The sequence below is a fragment of the Chiloscyllium plagiosum genome, chromosome 12, assembly GCF_004010195.1.
Source record: "Chiloscyllium plagiosum isolate BGI_BamShark_2017 chromosome 12, ASM401019v2, whole genome shotgun sequence".
Taxonomy (NCBI): domain Eukaryota; kingdom Metazoa; phylum Chordata; class Chondrichthyes; order Orectolobiformes; family Hemiscylliidae; genus Chiloscyllium; species Chiloscyllium plagiosum.
In genome coordinates, this window is record NC_057721.1 from 47,544,728 (window position 1) to 47,565,356 (window position 20,629).

The 20,629-nt window shown below is 37.6% G+C and overlaps 1 protein-coding gene across 1 annotated transcript in view; it reads right to left on the reverse strand.

Moving 5' to 3' along the window:
• Positions 1 to 1,457: 1,457 nt before the first annotated feature.
• Positions 1,458 to 20,629, reverse strand: part of rabl3 (RAB, member of RAS oncogene family-like 3) — a 23,823-nt gene continuing 4,651 nt past the window's right edge. The window contains exons 2-8 of the mRNA XM_043700989.1: positions 18,510 to 18,601; positions 15,718 to 15,847; positions 12,722 to 12,836; positions 11,613 to 11,763; positions 10,491 to 10,562; positions 6,996 to 7,034; positions 1,458 to 4,062 (exon numbers count right to left, since the gene is read on the reverse strand). Coding sequence (XP_043556924.1) covers positions 3,994 to 4,062; positions 6,996 to 7,034; positions 10,491 to 10,562; positions 11,613 to 11,763; positions 12,722 to 12,836; positions 15,718 to 15,847; positions 18,510 to 18,601 — 668 coding nt within the window. The 3' untranslated portion in view covers positions 1,458 to 3,993. The remainder of the gene's footprint in view (positions 4,063 to 6,995; positions 7,035 to 10,490; positions 10,563 to 11,612; positions 11,764 to 12,721; positions 12,837 to 15,717; positions 15,848 to 18,509; positions 18,602 to 20,629) is intronic.

The following is a 20,629-nucleotide window of genomic DNA, read 5'->3' on the forward strand; positions in this document are numbered from 1 at the left end:
GTCAATAAAGTTTGTGGATTTGGCAAGGAACAAAGGAAAAAGGTGGAGATGACACCTTAGGGTAAAGATGTTGATAGCAATATTCAAGAGTATGTGAGAAGCAAAAAGAGAATAGTTCACTCTTTACAGTGTAATCTATTATCAGCTCAAAGAATGGTTTGAATGGTTAGCAACTTAGTGATAGATTTAAGAGCAGGTGGTGTTTCTCAAGGAGGTGGGCCCAGACAGCAGAAGCAGATAGGGGGAAATGTGAAAAAGTAGGTTCACAGATGGGAGTGGATATTTTAACATGTCAGCAAGGGGAGGGGCTTAAAGAATGATCTCCATGTACATTGTTGTCATGATTGGAAGACACAGGGAAGAATTTTTCATTTTGTTAAGTTTATTTCAAGGGGCAAGCACAGCAGTTCAGGTAGCATCCGAGGAGCAGTAAAATCAACGCTTCAGGCAAAAGCCCTTAATCAGGAATACAGGCAGAGTGCCTGAAGAGTGGAGAGATAAATGAGAGGAGGGTGGGGATGGGGAGAAAGTAGCATAGAGTACAATAGGTGAACGGGGGAGGGGATGAAGGTGATAGGTCGGGGGGAGGGTGGAGTGGACAGGTGGAAAAGAAGATAGGCAGGTAGGACAGGTCATGGGGACAGTGCTGAGCTGGCGAGTCTATTTCAGGACATGGTTGAAGATGTTTATTTCAAGATCATTCTTAGATATTAAATTGCCTTCAGGTTTTTAAATAGCTTTTTTTTCTTTATTTCCTTCCCAGTAGTTGAAATAGCTCTCTTATTTAAATCAGGATTTTTATTAAGAAATCGGAAGAGGAGGACTTCATTCAGCCCATTTAGTCTGGTTGACCATTCGATAAGATTATGGCTGATCTGACTGTGGCCTAATCCCACTTTCCTATCCCTTTAGCTCTGGGCTTCCTTGCAGATCTACCCCAAATGATATCTAGCCACCTTCGTCTTTTAGGTGATTTTGAAGTTCTCTCATATATTATTGGCATCTCTAAATTTAACTATGATCTGTTTGTACACTGCTTTGGGAATTACCTGCTTCTGTTGCATGCAAACCTTTTAAGATTGGAGGAATTAGGAGAAAGTGAGGACTGCAGATGCTGGAGATCAGAGAGTCGGGTGTGGTGCTGGAAAAGCACATCAGGTCAGGCAGCATCCAAGGAGGAGAATTGACGTTTCAGGCATAAGCTGTTCAGAAATGATTATGAGCTTATGCTCGATTCTCATGCTCCTCGGATGCTGCCTGACATGCTGTGCTTTTCCAGCACCATACTCTCAACTCAGACCAAATTAGTATGGCCCAAATCAGCTTCCAGTAGTCTTCATTCATTGTTTATCACTTTCTGTCAAATCAGATTTCAGAAAAGTGGCTAATCAATTTATCAATACTGGTTTGCATCTAGTATATTAGAAATAATAAAATACAAATGACTTATCTAGATCATAGTTGAGGTTAGTAAGTTTAATTTTAATGTCGGTTCAGAAACCAACGAACTGGTGTTTTGCAGCTGCTTTGGTCTCATTCCTCTGAGAATACCAGGTTCAACAAAAATATAATGCTGTAAGAACAAAGCAGTCATTTCATGCTTCTGTTGTGCAATGCTCTCTCAACTGTTACCGTAGACATGATTAAAATTCACTTTCCAGTCTGGTCACAAGTAAAGCCGAGGGCATGAAGGAGAAACATGGGGAGCATCATATTAATATCTGATCATTCCTAAAGTATATTCAAAGCTGTATGGCAGTTGCTTTGTCCTGCTGGCTGACCTAGGAATGTTTGATACTAATAACTGGGTAGCTGAAATGGAAAATGATTCATCCCCCAGTGTATAAATACACACAAACACTCTAGCTATTTGTTTGAGAAATGAACCGGATTTGTTTCAAATGAGTATATTTTGCGGATTTAAAACCATATAAATTTCAAGTTAGCAACTTAGCTTTTCAAGAAGTTTAATTATAGAACTCCAGAATGTGCATTACCAAACAATAGTTAATAAATAATTTTCTTACAATGTGCTGTTAGAAAACAGGCATCAAGTTTTAATTTTCTTTTCTATAAACCATAACTCAAAAATCATACTCCAGCTTTAGAAATAGAATAAATCTCAATTCCACATTGTGTGCATTCAAAGAGATTTCTAGAGGTATTATAAACAAATTTACAATATATATTTATGCCTGATTTTGTAAGAGAAAGGGAAAACTTTAGAAACCATACATAGTCAACAAAAAAAACTGCACCATCAGTTTATCCAATTACAACAAATACACAGGATCTCTTAAATTTTGAATTGTTGGTACGAACTTCAAAACATAGGCATCCAAATATTACTTCTATACTTAAGCAGCCACTACAAGATGTTTAATATAACAAAGTAAAGGAGAACCTGCAGAGACACAACAGGCCAGATGGAGTCCTTGTGTAGTATAACAATTCTATTGTCAAAATATTTCTCCACCAGTTTTAGTCACAGGAATAGATAGTTAAAATCAGTTTTGGGAAAGAAATAATGACAAGCATGGAGAAGATCCTTCAATAGTACCATACTAATAATTCAGTTCTGATGGGGATTGGGATAATATCCATCCTCCAAATACCTTTAGGCAATGATGGAGGTACAGTAATTGGGAAAAGCAGCTGAAAATATACAATTACAAAGTTCAAAGAAATTCATTGGTTTTTCCTTTGTTTTTGAAATTTTCAAAATGCTAAATAATGGCTAAAGATACTAACCTACAGGCCATTTAATCACTGACAATTTGTAAACATAATATTGAAGACATTGTTACTCAGGAAGAGCAATTACTCCAGATGATGCTGTGCTCCATGTCTAAGAAGGTAGTTAGCTGATTAATTGATTGTCTATTGCCCAAGGCAAGATTTAAAACTATATTTGTGCACATGTTTACATACAGCATGCTTCAAATAATATTGAATCCACCACTCTAAAAAGCTTTGGTTGCTTATTAGAGATCTCTAATAAATGTTTACCCCTTTTTTCAGCCTACAGACACCTGAGGAACATGTATTTTGAGTGCCACTGGTCCCTGGGAATTATGACTGAAGAGGTCTCAAGACAATTCTGGATAAATACAGAAACATGTTCAGGCAGATACTTCCATAACCGCATTAATTTTTGCAAATTTAACTGAAGGTAGCTATATGTGAAAAGGATCGGAACAATTAACTTTGTGCTCTTCGCATTTGTGTAACTTCATAAAAGCTTCCAGAGCTCAATTTAACTTGAATAATTTGAATACGACCTTTATACTGCATATAATTTCATACTGTTGTTCATTTGATTGTTAAAGTGTTCTCACCATATCAAAACATACAATATTTCAAGAACAAGTGTAATTTACAGATTGAAGGGGATACATGCACCTTTTCAGCAATGTAATGAAGAATTCAAATAATGCAAGATAGTTTTGCTGAAAAACATAACATTTGTCAATGCTTTTCATCCTGCACTCATCAGAATATTCACAAGATCACCAATGTATGGGGGGGGGGGGGGGGGGGTGGGGGGGGAAGGGGATAACACATTATACTGAATTAGCAGAAACTACCAATTGGTTAGCAAATGAATGACTCTGATTGGTAGAGGTTGTGCCATGGAGATGCACGCATTAGATGATGATTGACAGTTAACTGTCAAACCTTGTTTAAATTTAAATCAGGCAGTTTGATTCTGGTCAATGCATTGATGTCCCAGGGCAATGACAAAAAGCTTCAAAAATGCCTTCTTTCAGCAAGACCTGATTTCTGTGCCAACAAATGTATGAAAGCATACTTATGTTTCAACTATCCTCATATTGCTTAATTTTCATTGCCTTTTATAAAAAGCAAAAGTAGTAAACCATTCCTTAAAGAAAATTCTCCCCCCCAAATATTTAACTATATAATCAGTGTGAGATGTTAGGAGCTGAGCAGAAGGCATTTGCTGTTACACTTGCAAATTACTGACAATTCTGCTCAATCGTAATGAAGAGTCTTCAATGTGCCTGATGTTCCAAATCGCTTTCTGTCTGCAAAACCAGGAATCTGAAAAAATACATTTTTTAAAAAACAAATTACAATTGCAGTACTCTCCTGGTTTCTGTCCACTTTAAATTCAGTTGCCAATTTCAATCATTAAAACTGAACTTCCTCTGACATGACCAAGAAGAAACAAACATTCAGTGATGCAGAGGCTTCTGTTTCATGCAATCTTATCTATTGGCAAAGAAAGATTTTCCTCTTTAAGTAACTTTGAGTTGAATAATTCAGCTCTGGTGAGGCACTGACACTGTTCGAGTGTGAACCACACCAGTGCAAGAATGAGCTGAACTTGTCTGATAAAGTCAAAACATTTTCATGAACACCAGCAGGATGGGAAGTGAAACACAAAGGCTGATTTTTGAGTATTGTCTGCTTTTCCACTGAGGGAAGGTGTAGGAAGCATGAGTGGGAAGAAATCAACTGCATTAAAACACTGCCTTTAATGATCTCAGGACATCTTGATGCACTTTACATGAAGTCACTGATGCAGAGAACGTAGCATCAATTTATATACGACAAGCTCCCATAATGCCCATCTTTGTTTAAATGATTATGATTGTGATGTAGACTAGGACATCAAACAGAACTCTCCTGCTTCTAAGGAAGATTATCACTACAGTACTATGGCAGCAAACAGGCAAATTTCCTAGGCACAAATGTCAAAAAGAAAAACACAGTAATTAGAGTAAATAAAATAGAGCCCTGCTTATATCCATAATTAATATTCAACACACTTTCCTTCATAGTTTAACCTTTGATCTGATAAAGTACTTCAATATTTTCTGCAGTCAGTACAGCATTCAGTAAGACAGAGCAACATGTCAAGGGTTTCCTGATAAATACTTGCATCTTGATACATTCAGCAAGCTATTGGACATGTGAAAGTATATGCTGGTTCACAGGAGTGATCAATCAAATTAAATTCAAGCCAAATTCCTCAAATCATGAAGCAGCTTTCAATTAAGTTCAATGAACCTTGCCAGTGGTTTCTATGCAGATTCCCTGAGCTCTGGCTTCCTTCACTGGGAAGGAAGCCAGAGCTCAGGGAATCTGCATAGAAACCACTGGCAAGGTTCATTGAACTTAATTGAAAGCTGCTTCTATCTGGACAGGCGAATAATGTGTTTTTTACATATTATATATATATATATATATATATATATACTGTCCTTGGGTGTATATATATAAAACACATTATTTGCCTAACCAGATAGAAGCAAAATCATTTGTAATAAAGTAAGTAACGTTTTGCTGAATTAAAAGGGCCAAGATGCAGAAAACGCCATAGAAATAGGACAAAAAAACCAAATCACCATTGTTGAAAGTTAATAATTGTTTTATTATGATCAAATCAATCACATACATAAGTAATATATTGATTTAGTTGCTGAGAAGGTTGGAGGGCTAATTTACTTAGGAAATTGTAGCTTTCCTGAGCTGTTGATTAAACATATGTGATTACCACTCTTATCAAGTTAATGATCAACAAAAGCATTGTTGAGCTGCTCATAGAGGAAAGTGAGGACTGCAGATGCTGGAGAGTCAGAGTCGAAAAGTGTGGTGCAGGAAAGACACAGCAGGTCAGGCAGCATCCAAGGAGCAGGAGAATTGACATTTCAGGCATAAGCCCTTCATTCTTGATCAAGGGCTTGTGCCCGAAACGTTGATTCTCCTGCTCCTCGGATGCTGTCTGACCTGTTGTGCTTTTCCAGCGCCACACTTTTCGGACACTGCTCATGATTACAGCAAAACTTAATTATATTAAGATAAGCTTATTATACAAAGTAGAAAAATCATAACGTGTTGCAAGAAAGAATATTCTGATACAGGAGTTTAGGAATATTGCTGGGGCACAGCTGGCATAGGACTGTCTGCTTTGCATCTAACCTGTGAGTGCCGCACTAGCAGTAATGTACTATAGTTCTATAATGTTGCAATTTAAGATTCAGGAATTTTCATCCAATAAACAATTTCATATTGGTTAGAAAGTAGGGAGAGAGATGGGGGAGGGGGATGAAGGTAAGAATGACAGGGAAAGAATGGTGCTCTATTGTTGACTTTAAAACAAAGAAAAACCTAAAATAAATTATTTTCGTTTAGATTCAAAATTTCTTTGCACAGTATTGCTTTCTGGCTCTTTGTTTTTCAGCCTTGCATTGATATCCAACCAGACGGACTGACAAATTGCAGGATTCCCCAAGTTACTGCTGGGCACAGGCAAAACTATTTACTGACTTTAATCAAGTAAATTACAGAAGAGCTGATAAAGTATCAGGAAATGTAGACAGAACCTGCATTTGTATAGCACCTTATCCTCATCAGGAGGTTCAAAAGTGCTTCACAAGTAAATTATTTGACAAGTACTATGGTGTATATAAAACCAGCTGCCAATCTGCATGTAAGATTCTGCAAATGGCAAATGAGAAGAGTGACCAATTACTTGAAAAAAATGGATGATAGCTAGTATACCTAAAACATAGATTTTATTTGAAAAGTGGCACAGTGTCTTTTCATGCACTTGAACAGGTAGACTTGGATTCATACCTTAACTGACAGAGGTTACTGTAAGAGTGCAACCTTCATTAAGCACTGAAATGTAAGTAAGTGTAGATTATATGCTCAAAACCTGAATCATGCACTTAATCAACAATATTCTAGCACGTAGTTAAATACATGACTGGGCATGCCAAAGCATAGAACGTGACCTAGCACTGGATGCTATTCAGAAACTGAGGTACACTGCTGAAGTTTGCTCTGAAAGACTATGCTGAGCAGATTGGTTTGATCCTGGGGTTGGTACTGATTGTTTTTCAAATTCCTGTATTTTATTTGCTAGAATTACTTATTTGGCTGAACCACTATACTGGGGAGAAAATAAAGCAGGTAGAGTCTGGCTTGGCAGAGAATACAGTATAAACCTTAAAAGGTGTACAAACCTGGTTACCGTCACGTGAAAAATATCTCCTTTCTATTACCTGAAAATATGAAACACAGCAATTAAAATTACACATGACTATGATAAATGGAAATATGAAATGGAGGCAATAATGTTGTTCAATCACTTGAGAAAAGAGATGCAGCATTATGTGACAGCTTCAGAAAATTGTTTGCAGTGTGTGATTAAATTATTCATTACTAATATAGACACTTATCCTCATGATATTGTTTCTCCCAGAAAGAAACACATTTTTCATTACAGTGCATTGAACACCACAAATGATTTGATGCAGAATTACAAATTGTAACAAATCCTACAAATTTGCATATTCATTTTAACATTACATCATTGCGGCAGTGAAATTCAGAAACAGGATTAACAACAGATCACTTATCATAATGATTAACATCCAGATTCTTAATACAAAATGGGGCATTTCCATAAATGTAATGAAAGGAATTTCATACAGCTATTAAAAAATCAAACTTTTACTTTTGAAAAATATTTTACTTCCATCTTAACCTAATCAAATCATTTGTTTCACGAGCTGAAAACCTAAAATTAAATGAAATTGCTGCATGGTTAATCCAATGACACATCGCCCATACTATGTATTTATTGAAACTGGCTGCAAGATAGATGTTCCCAGTCATACCACATGATCGCATGGCTACTGTAAGGCAGGAGGTACATTGGTATAGTATATGCATCTATCCCAAACACCACCTTTTTCATATAACAAACCATTTGGATGTATTATCATTTGCATTTATAGTTATCCAAGTTACCAGCAAAGCACAGTGTTCTCATACAACAAAAAAGCTTTCAGAATGTTGTTGCCATTGGATCTGTTGTTGCATTACCTGTTGATGGGGTTATATGGACCTCAAGGACAAATATATGTTCCTGAATGATCACCTGCATTCAAGGTACAGCTGCTCAAGTTTTGCATATGTATCTGCAATTTCTAGTATACCTGGTCATTCACTTCCATCAAGTACAACTGTGGTGGCAATACTCTACACTGGCTCAAACTGCCACTAGAGCTGACTCTTGTTGACAGCATTGAAGGTTTGAACACTGGCTCCCTAATGCTCAAATCTGATCATGATTTTGTCAAAATGAAATTTGGCTTTTTGCTGTTTCACCTTGATTTTGTCACTCACATTTGCTACTAATTCTGGTTCCAGTAGATTTAATGCTATTGAAAGAGCAATTGAGATGCTATGTGACAATAATCTTTATACTGGATTACCTTACATGCTTTCAGTAGTTATGTTTTTCGACTTGAGGATTGCCTTGTATACATTTGTGCTGGATTTGCTCAATTTCCTTGATTCATTTGGTGGTTTCATTACTGCCTTTCCATTGACTTGGGATGGTGTGGAGATGAAATATCCTGTTGAATTTCCCAACCCATTATGAAGTGGTTGAATTCTTCATTTGTGAACTGAGGTCTACTGTTGTTCATCACAATGTTAGGAATGTTGCAGCAGCTAAAGATGCTTTCAGGTATTCTACAATCTTACCAATGGTTGTTAAAGTCAGGTGGCCCACCTCCCAGTTGTCAGAATAGCTGTATGAGATCATAGATAATCAGTCTCTGTAAGAGTAAACAAATCGACTTCCAGCTTCATCTATCATTTGTCTGAGATGTCCTATGGCATCAGCTGCTCTATACTATGTTTAGCTTGGTACTTAGTGCATACAGTTCACTGGCTGATATGGTGCTGGATTTAATTGCTTATGTTTGGCTAGTAGTGTACATTTCTTGACTTAATTCCTTGGTGGCTTGCATGGATGCACTTTATAATGTCTTCTTTCAACTCCTTAGGATTCCTTTATACACCGTTTTGAGTTATCAGTCATCGGTTTATGCCCAATGATATTCCTATCACCACAGGAGTATGCTGATGGTCACCATTTCATCATTATATCTAGTCGTACTTGGCGAATGGACAGTTCACAGTGTGTGGCTGCATCCTTTGCTTTTTCCGTACGAAGTGCTGCTCTTGGCAACATATCTTATTAACACAGCAATGTACAACTGTTTCCTTTGCTTATATGTAACATCGAGATGATATTTCTGAAATAGGAGTAGTATTCTTTGCAGATACTTTGCAGGCAGTAGCAACATGAGAAAAATGATTTGAAATAGCTTATGGTTGGGCTTAACTGTCATTCTGTCTCCCAAACAGGTTTTCATGAAAATGTTCACAAACAAAAGACAATGACACTCTTAGCGTAGCACAGCGTAGTATTATTCCGTTTGTGTTAACATCCTCTAAGCAAATGCAACCAGTTGTTGCTGCTTTGGGACAATTCTACTCCTGTCTCACTGGCGCAACATTGCAGGATGACTTCTTCATTTAGATTATAGAATTTCAAGATTGGCACAGTCACCTTTAATTGTTTGAGATTAATGAAAACAACTTCTATGTCCTAATACTACTGGCAGTGAGTTTGCATGATGGTTCACACTCAGATGACAAATTAGGTAAGAGTATTGGTAAATAGCTGATTAAGACAAACTGTCGCAGTGCTATAACATCTGTTGGTTGCAGCATCATTACTAGAGCTCTCACTGTTTTGGAATTTGAGTGAAGATCTTTCACTGTCAGTATATGAGCTATGTACTAGACTTCATTTGCAAATTTTTCTCGTTCAACTTCAGACTCACCTGGCACCTATGGCTAGCAGTCATGCTCGACTTTGGTTGTGGTCAGTGGCTCCACATCCATAAATTAGAACCTTATCAATTATAGTTTGCACAATGTGGGAAGCTCCCATAAGGTTATTTCAATCTTACAACAAGTAACTCACCTCATAAATTTCTAAAGCCTGTTCATCATTTACAAAGCACAAGTCAGGAGTGTGATGGAATACTCTGCAGTTACCTGATGTGTGCAGCTTCAACAATACTCAAGAATTTGACACCATCCAGGTCAAAACAGCCTGATTGATAGGTACCACATTCACATTTACTGTCTCCATCATTGACACTTAGTACTAGTGGTATGTGCTAACTGCAAGATGTACTGCAGAAATTCACAAAGAGTCCTTTGACAGCACTTTCCAAACTTACAACCACTACCACCTAGAAGCACAAGAGCAGTAGATACATGGGAACACCATCACTGCAAGTACCCCTCCATGCCACTCACCATCTTGACTTGGAAATATATCTCTATTTGTCCATATCACTGAATCAGTCCTGGAAACCCCACCATCATAGCACCAAATGGTCTGCAGTAGTTCAAGGCAGTTTGTGACCATCTTCTCAAGAGCAACTAGGGATGGCTAAGAAATGTTTACTCTGACAGCAGCACCTACATCATGAAGGAAAAAAATGTGGTTCTTAGGGCTGAGACTTCCTAAAGAATATGAATGATTTCATTGGAATGTCCAGCAAATAACAACGGCTCAACAAGCATTGATGCGTTACATAGGAATTATAAAATTAGTTCCAGCAAAAACTGGGAAAGAAACCTACTTTATCAAAAAAGCGGCTCAGTTTCACAGCATTAGAAGAACCTGCAGCCAAATACCGTGGATTGGTACAATCCTAAAACAAATAGTAGGAAATACATGAATAAAACAGCAGTTCAACAGTAATAATTTAAGTAAAACCAAAGTACTTTGGATGCTAGAAATTTAAAGTAAAAACAAAACAAAGTAAAATATCACAGGCTTAGCAACATCTGTGGAGAGAGAAACCATAATGTTTCAAGTCAGCGACCTTTAATCAAGCTTCTCATGCAAGATTAACAGACCCTTAGCATTAACTCTGTCTCTTTGTCTCCACTGATTCTGCCAGCAATTAATTATCCAACTTTATACAAGTTAGTTTACATTATATTCTCACTTCTCACTTTAATAACACTTTTTTTTTCGGGAGCACTTAGAGAGTAGCTATAGTTCTTTACCACTTCTTTTTAAAAAAACTATTTTGATCATAGTATATTAATTCAACAGATGCAAAAACACATTTCTATATGAAATTGCTGACAACTACAATGTCCTGATGCAATCCAGCATGTGATACTGAGTTTTCTTGAATGACATAGGCCCACGGTTAGCTGATTTCAACTGGGACAACAGCAAGGTCTGTAAAGTTGGCCTCAGTCAGAGGAAGAGTAAACAAAATCAAGCAGGGTACCGAATACAAAACACAATGCTGGGAAATATATAGATGGCCAGGAGCAGGCAGGTGGGACTAGTTTAGTTTGGGATTATGTTTGGCATGAACCAGTTGGACCAAACTGTCTGTTTCTGTGCTGTATGAGCCTATGACACTTCCTTGAAATGCATTTTTATTTTATTAGTGTTATAAATTTTAGATTTGAAATTATTTACTGTAATGAAAGCCATTATTAAGAAATCAAATGCAACTCTAATCTTTACACCATATCAGAGCACTCTCATTCCAATTTCTTAACTGAAGACCTAACAAACTATTTACAGCTTTCTTGGACACAATGTCAGAGACCCAATTTAATCTAGCCCATCTGTTACTATATCATAATTACATGATTTTGTTAAACATAGAATCATGGAATACATTTTTATCTTCACTCCTATAAGCATCTGAATCAAAAGCATAAAAAGGACACACCAGATTAATTTCTTCAGCATTGAAATCTTCTGCCAAGAATGCAGTCCTTGTCAAAACTTCATTCCTTTTAGTTTCATGAATTTGGTCCAACTTAGTACCAATGACCAATAATGGAATCTGATTATCTGCAAACTGTTCACGATCATAGTCCCTTTGAAAACAAAAGGTTGAATTTTGACTTCTATATGACTCATGTAAACTTGAAACTACAAAATTAAAAAACTAATTTGATGCTGAGTAAAAACTGTGAAAGGATTACATTCAGCTTTTCCCACATCCCACACTGGTTCAACTTTACTTTCATATATGACTGAGTGCACTTTATCTATCCAATGACTGCACTTCTTATTTTAATTCGCCAGCTGACGACAAGTCCCTTCTTCCAACACTCTGCACTGGCTGTAGTTTCCTCTGTAGTGTATGGCTGTAGTGTATGGTTGAGCTGAAAATGTGTTGCTGGAAAAGCGCAGCAGGTCAGGCAGCATCCAAGGAGCAGGAGAATCGATGTTTCGGGCATAAGCCCTTCTTCAGGAATGGTTACTCACTTTATGTCCCCTTCAACACAAATCACCTTCCAATCTTGTCTCTTCCATCCACTCATTAGTATTTGCAATAATAAATAGTTTCCATGCCTCAACCTCCATAGCTCCACTGATCAGATTTCACTTCTGTCATCTTTTGCTCAGTTGTCTGAATTTTCTTATCATTGGCAATCCTCATCCTTTTACAGGATTTCCTAGGCAAGGGATGTAAATTCCCTTATTAACCCCTGCACTGTCCTCTCTCCATTCCATGTTTCCTCTTCCTACTCATGCTTCCCTTTTTCCCTAATTCCATATCCTCAATTCCATTCTGCCTTCCCAACCTCTCCCCTCAAACAGATTCCAGATTCCCCCAAATCTAACTGACCTGAAAATAACTAATGTAATCGTGATTATCCATATGCAAAACAAGATCAACCTAGGATTTATTAGGTTACTCCGTATCAAGCTGTAGTTTAATTCAACAGTACACTTAAACTCTTAAAGTCATCAAAAAGAATTATTTCAGTAGATCTACTGATTTTGCTTGAAGAACAGAGAGAGGTTATAACAGAAATAGCAACCTACCCATTCGTCACTATAACTCCAGTAGGAGAGGAATCCTTATTTAAAGCTTCTAATGACCATCTGTAGAGATTTTGGGATGACTTTTTGTTTGTACAGTCGTGCACTAATATTACACCTACAAAAACCAAAAAAGATAAAACATCAAAATCATAAGAAGGAGGACAAAACCTTGGACTGGTCCAATCTTCCAATTACAATAAATATACCGAGGGATGGGACTTTATTATATGAACCCATGTAGATCTCACCAATATTGCAACAGAAAAGTAAATACAAAAAAAAATTCCAAAAGCCTGTCTACCATCTATAAGGAAGAGATCAGGATTGTGATGGTGTACTCTTCACCAGCCTGGATATGTGTGGATCCAACAATACTCAAGCTCAACAGCACTAAGGACAAAGCAGCCTGCTTGTTCGACACCTTATCTACCTCCTTAAATAATAGTTGGCAGCTGCGTGTACCATATAAAGAACCAATTCAGCAAACTGCCAAGTTTTTTTAGATAGCATTTACAAACTGACAACCTTTACTAGCAGATGCATGGGCATACCATGACAAGTAAGTGCTTCAAGCCAAACATCATCCTGACTTGGTTCCTTCAATGTCACTGGGCCAAAAACCTGGAATTTCTTTCCTAACAGCACTGAATTGAAGGTATGCCAGATAAAAAGCAACCTCATCACTACCTTTACAATGCCAAATGGGGTGAACATCAAATTCCAAATCATTTAAAGCTGTTGCCAGTCTGACCTGGTATTAAACATCTTTGCATTGCCATTGCTGACTAAATAGATTACTGAAGATTTAAGGATGGTGAGTGCCTAGGACATGCTGCCAGAGATGCTGGGAGAAGCAGACAATAGCAGCATTCAAGAAGCTCTTGGATGAATACACAAATAGGAAGGGAATTGAGGGATATGGATCCTGTAAGTGAAGACAGTTTTACTATGGAAGGACACAATGGGTCAGCGCAGGCTTGGAGGGCTGAACAGCTGGTTCCTGCACTGTATTATTCTTTGATCTTAATATCTAATGCAAAAATTCTGTGGCTTTGAGAACAAGGTACTCAGTGATTGTCAGTCAAGGTTGTATTTCCTGATACTGGAGAGGGGCTCAAGCTCTCAGCCTGCTGCCTTAGAAATGAAAATGCCATTAATTGCACTAAGTTGTCAGTGTTTTTAAAGTTGTGTCAAAAACACCTAATTCAGTTGTTTGTTGGCAGTATAAAGTTTTTCAAAACCTTTTCCACATAATTTTATTACAAAACTTCATACAGCCCTTCATATGTAATAATCATATATACTCATGGTGAGTACAGTGCAACAATTAGTGCTCTATTAGGGAATACTTACACATTCCAAACAAATCATTTTTTTTGTCAAAAAACATCAATTGAATAACAGGAATGCAGTGAAACTGAATTTCAAAAAAAATTCAAATGTAAATAGATTTGGAGAGAACATTAATAATTTGACTAGAATTCCTGTGGAATTGACACTGTTGGAAAATGTACTGTTTCAAGAGCATACAAGGTAATACATTGTGCATTGTACAACATGTGTAAGCTGTTCTGTTCTTTTGACATCACATTGTTTAATTGCTAAGCTGCCCCCAGGGAAAGTTGAGGTTAATTACAGTAACAGCAAATCAAAAGTTACACAGATGCAAAAACATTTTGGAAACCTAAGGAAAGCCTTAAATCAGTTGGCTTAATCAGAAAAAAACCTGTGGGAAATAGCTGTCATTCTTTCACTTTAAATCTCTAAAAAAAAGGTAATCTTTGATATATAATTTTACAACATGGCAGTAAACCCTTCTGCTAATTAAACCAAACACACTGAAAAACACACCTCACCTTGTAATCTGTTAAAGTATGACTATTTAACAAAAAATATCAATTTATTCTTTAACTCTAAAAGTGAACATTAATTAACAAGTATTTACAACTCTAAGTGTTCTTTTTCTTAAAGGTTTATTATCCACCTCCCACTCTATAACAAGATCCTAATCCAATAAAACCCCTATTAAAATTTACAGCAACTTAGTTTTCAAAACCAGACAGCAGGTTTCAAAACCAGACAGTGGCTGTCGTCTCTGGTGTCAATCTTCCTCTGTTTATAGATCTCCCTTTGGTCTTTTGCTGCAAAGATGTTTCATATGAGAAAGGTACCTTTGACAGAGTGTGGTGAATAGCAGTCTTTCAATGGCAATTGATGCTCTTTCTAGCTAACTGTCCAAAATGCCTGCTGTTGTTATACCCAAATATCAAATTATCTCATTCGCTCGACGTTGTCAAAACAGTAAAACTCAAATTCAACTGGGTTTTAGTATCTTGGGGCATAATTTAACTGATTGGTTAAATTCAAACTGCTGTGAAAACAACTGAGGTATCTAGGTTACAGCGAAATATTACATCTTTCAATTATCCAGCATACTCTGTGACTGCTAGTTAGTCGTATGACAGATGCTTGCCAGCTTTCACACTCTCACAGGTACAGTACATGCCTTCAACTTCATAACAATAAAAAAGGGCAAGGTTGGAGTTAGATGAAAATATTTCAAAACATTGCTATAACTGGTTCATAACATATTTCAGGACAAAAGAAAGCATTCCTAATTTGAACCAACATCTAAAACAGATTTGACTCTAAAATATATAGTAAAGGTCCATTTATAGCCAATTTCAAAATAACAAAATAATTGCATCACTAAAGGATTTGTACAATAGGACTGAAATGTAACAAATTGGAGTTTCCATCTGGTATTGATGAAAACTTTTGGTCTAAAATACAATTGATCCAGCAGAATCCACATATTAATTTAAACATTTTCAGTTAAAGATAACATCAAGGATTTGATGGACAATATTGTTTCTTTGATGAATATTCTATAATTTTAAGACAAACAGTTTATGCAACATAATGCAGATTAATAGAGGATTGAGGTTACACATAATTACAGACAAAAGTACAAAAAGCAAAAGTTGCTTCCATACCATTCACAGAATTGTAAAACACAGCTCTAGTGCTTTTAATACTGCTGGCATTGCCCACAGATCCACCAACATCCCAAAGTTCAATGTAATAGGTTTTCTCAGCTGGAGTGCCTTCTTTATAATCATGAACCTGAGTTAAAGAAAGAGAATAAAATGTATACAAACTCCATAAAAGTCACCAATTTCTAGATCTGAAAAGAATTCACTAAAATCAGCTAATATAACGAGCTTCATAACCACAAAATACTTTTTAATGAATATTCCATGAAAACATGATACAGTCCAGGTACAGTAACATTTGATATTCCGTCACCATTCTGAGGAAACAATTCTTAAAAAATGACAGTAAAATAATTATACAAAAATCTTAGTAGATTTTGAAAAATTTGACAAACATCTGTCCTTAAATACAGAGCTGGCAAAGGATCGGAGGATTGCAAATGTTACATACACTTATTCAAAATAGGGGAGAAGAACAAACTTGGCTATTATGGGCCAGATTAACAATTGATGGTAGGGAAACTTTAAAAGTATTCAGGATTAAGTTAATTCCACCTGAACAAGCATGGATTAATGAAGGAGCTCCATCATAAAGGACAAGATATGTCTGACTGACTAAATTAGTATCCTTGTGAAGATAACAGAGAGGATAAATAAAGCAAGTGAAGTTAATATTGTACAAATGGGCTTTCAACAAATTTTTGTTGATAAATCAAAGATTAGCATACAAAAAGTCTGTCTTCACTTCTAATTCTGCAACTGACTTTCAAAATATGGGTTTCCCTGGAGATCCCTCCCTTTAGCCAAAGCTAAGCAAATCTTACAACTTTGTTTAAGCAGTCATGAGCGTGGTCTTCTCAATTTGAACATGAGCACCTTCTGCATTTTGTGCGGTGAACAATAACAACATGCTGCCTCTCTTTTCTCTTTCTTGGATCTTTGCAGACTGACCTACTTTGAGGGGTTGAGTGATACTTAGGGAGAATCTGCCACCCAATCCTACAATGGCTTCCAAAGGACTCTTCACCTCTCAGGAGGCAGCATGTGGCTCAGTGGTTAGCATTGCTGCTTCACAGTGCCAGGCACCCCGGTTCGATTCAAGCCTCGGGAGACTATCTGTATGGAGTTTGCACATTCTCCCCGTGTCTGCGTGGGTTTCCTCTGGGTGCTCCAGTTTCCTCCCACAATCCAAAGGTGAATCAGCTATGCTAAATTGCCCACTGTGTTAGGTGCATTAATCAGGGGCAAATATAGGATGGGGGAATTGGGTCTGGGTGGGTTACTCTTCGGAGGGTCGGTGTGGACCTGTTGAGCCGAAGAGCCTGTTTCCATACTGTAGGGGATCTAATCTAATCCTCTGAAGTCCATCTTCATGGGAAAGTGAATCATATGGATCTTGTGTCGAAGTAGACATGCTAAGTAACTATCTTATGGACCTCAACTCTATTTGATCTTGGAATTAAATAGATAATTTAAAGTATAATCACCTATGACACCTGACATTCGAAACAATACCCCTGTTTCCATGTATCTTAAAGACCAAAAATCTATCTGCCTTCAGCAAAACAGTTGAGGAGCTCAGGTCAGGTCATTGTATCTTCTTCCTAGTAAAACAACCTAGTCCCTCATTTAATCTTTAACAAATAAGCCACCAGGCTTCTCGTTAGCGGAGTTCAGAACAAGTTACATGGCCTCTTTCATTCCTCCAATTTACCCTAAGTTAAAGACAGCCCCAAAACATTACAACAAAACATTAGAAAACTTTGAATTTGTAACAGCTCGCTTTGTTCTTTTAGTCCTTCTCTCCAAGTAATTCCTTGCTGAATGCTAGCTTTTGTATTGAGATGCTTCCAAGTTCAACAAACTGCTACTCAAACATTAACTAGTTTAAAAGGTATTTCTCTCTGTAGTATTCAGGTATGTATACATTCTGCATATGCCACATTTCATTGTTTCAATTATTTTTAGAAGAATGTGCTTCTTTATCTTTCTAAACTAGTTTTGTATCTCAAGTCTAGCTTTTCTTCTATTGTTTTCTAGATAATTATATGTAAGCTGTTTTATGTGAGTAAGATTTGTTAGACCTTGACAGCAAACAAAATCCTTCACTTACATTTACTGCCCTCTAAACAATCTAATTTCTGAATGCAAACTGAGAATTAGTCATGTTAGGGAATATTTCCAACATTTATCCACACTTTTACTCCAAGTCGGCAAATGAAACCTGAGCCAAGAACATTCCCACTATAAATGTTTTCTTTCTCTCTTTATTCACAGGATGAGAGGATCTCTGGTCAGGCCAGCATTTATTGCCCAGGGGTCTGGCTCCTGACAGAAAAGTCGATTTTTCTGCTCCTCGGATGCTGCTTGACCTTATTTTTCCTGCACCACTCTAATCTGCAGCATCTTTTGCTCAGTTGTGAGTCAACCTAAGGATGGCAGTTTCCTTCCTTAAAAGGACATTAGTGAACCAGATAGGTTTTTCCGATAATGGATTCATGGTCATCATTACACTTAATTCCAGATGTTTTAAAACAAACTCAAATTCAAATTCTACCAACTGGCATGGCAGGATTTAAACATTATCTGAGTCTCTAGTTTAATAGTCCACTAGGCCACTGCCTCGTCTTATGCAATCAGTCAGTCAGTGAGAATGCACAGCTACATCCAGGACACGTGAATCAAGGCAGCTTTCTTTCTTAAAAAGAGTTAAGCCTGTGAACCAATAACTTACTTAAAAAAAAAATCAACTTTCAAATTTATGAGCAAACTCTGTCCTCTCTCACACGTACCCTCACATCAACTGAGCATCCAACTGTCCATGATGGATTTCCCAACACCTGGTTGTGGCACAATAAATGTACAAGAGATGACTTTCCAACTCCTGAAAAATTAACAGAGTTAAAACTGAAATCAGAAGTCAAATAGTTCAGTCTATGGCAGTCAGAGTTGTATTTAACAATAGTGCTAGGTAATACTCTACCCACACTTCAATCAATTGAAAACTTTTACTGACAAATGCAGTTAAAGGTGTAGAATAGACACTATCTCCAAATAAAACAATTACGAATACAGTTTTATTTCTTTAAAATAGGGGTAATTAACCAAGGATTCTTAGACAGCACATTCCAGGTTTATGACCACAACCATCTAGAAAGACTAGAACAGCAGATAGACAGGGAAAGATAAAGTCAACATTGTCCTAATGGATCATAGGGTGCTCTCTTCTTTACAGATGGATGACTCGTGGTGAGTTTAACCTGGTGACACCATGCTTCAGGGGAGGTTGAGAAGATGAGATTTTCATGGTGACCTCAGCCAGTATGGGAATTAAACCTGTGCTGTTGGTGTCGCAAACCAGATGTCGAGCCAACTAAACCAATGGGAACACCATCACCATCTCTATGCCACTCACCATCCTGACGTGGAAATATATCGCTGATCCTGGAATTTACTCCCCAGTGGCATTATGGAGGTACCTATACACAAGGACTGCAGTAGTTCAGAAGGCAATTCACTACCACTTTCTCAAGGGCAACAAGACACGGGCAATAATTGCTGGCCCAGCCAGTGACATCAAATTCCTTGAATAAGGAAAAAATATCCTTTATCGTCTTTTAGAAAAAGCAATCAACGCTCCTTATTGTTTGCTTCACCTGCATGTTTACTTTCAATGTCTTGAGAATAAGAACACCCTGGTCCCTTCAGATATCAGCACTCTCCAATCTCTTGCCATTTAAAAATATTCTGCATTTCTACTTTTCCCACAAAAATGAATAACTTCACATTTTCCTGCACTATATTCAATTGGACATAGCTTGCCCACTCATTTAATGTTGAAATTAATTTTGCACCTCTTTGTATCCTGTCACATTCCATCTAGCTGTCTCATCACATTTGGAAATATTACATTCAAAATTATTGTATTGGATGGTGCACAGATCAGATCCAAGTGTTGATTAGATTAGATTAGATTACTTACAGTGTGGAAACAGGCCCTTCGGCCCAACAAGTCCACACCGACCCGCCGAAGCGCAACCCACCCATACCCCTACATTTACCCCTTTAACCTAACACTATGGGCAATTTAGCATGGCCAATTCACCTGACCCGCACATCTTTTGGACTGTGGGAGGAAACCGGAGCACCCGGAGGAAACCCACGCAGACACGGGGAGAATGTGCAAACTCCACACAGTCAGTCGCCTGAGTCGGGAATTGAACCCGGGTCTCTGGCGCTGTGAGGCAGCAGTGCTAACCACTGTGCCACCGTGCCGCCCACTGATCTTGCTACCCCACCAGTCATAGAACGGGTATGTTTCTGGAGTTCCCCCACCCAAAACCCCATCTCGTTAGGTGCTTAATTGTTTACTAACATTTAAGGCTTGATGTGGGAGGGCTGCAGAGCTTAGATCAGATCTATTGATTGTGAGTTTGCAAAGCTCTGTTATTGCACGTTGCTTATGCTGTTTGGCACATAAGTAGTTCTATAACTTCACCAGGGTTGAAGTCTCACTTTTAGGTATACTTGAAGCTGTTCCTTGCACGTTATCTTCCATTATTTATTGAAGCAGGATTGACCCCTCTTAGCTTGACAATAATGGTAGAGGGGGGGGATATTCTAGGCCACTTCGCCACAGATTGTGGAGTTGCATACAGCCCTAATGCTGATAACTCACATTCAACAACCAGATATACGAACAAATCAACGGAACACCCATGGGCTCACTGGTCTCGGGACTCATAGCAGAAGCAGTAATGCAAAGGTTAGAACAAACAGTCCTACCACAAATTCAACCCAAACTCTGGGTCAGATACGTTGATGACACCTTTGTAATCATTAAAAACACGGAAATAGAGAAAACACACCGGATCATCAACCCCACACTCACAGGAATCCGATTCACGAGAGA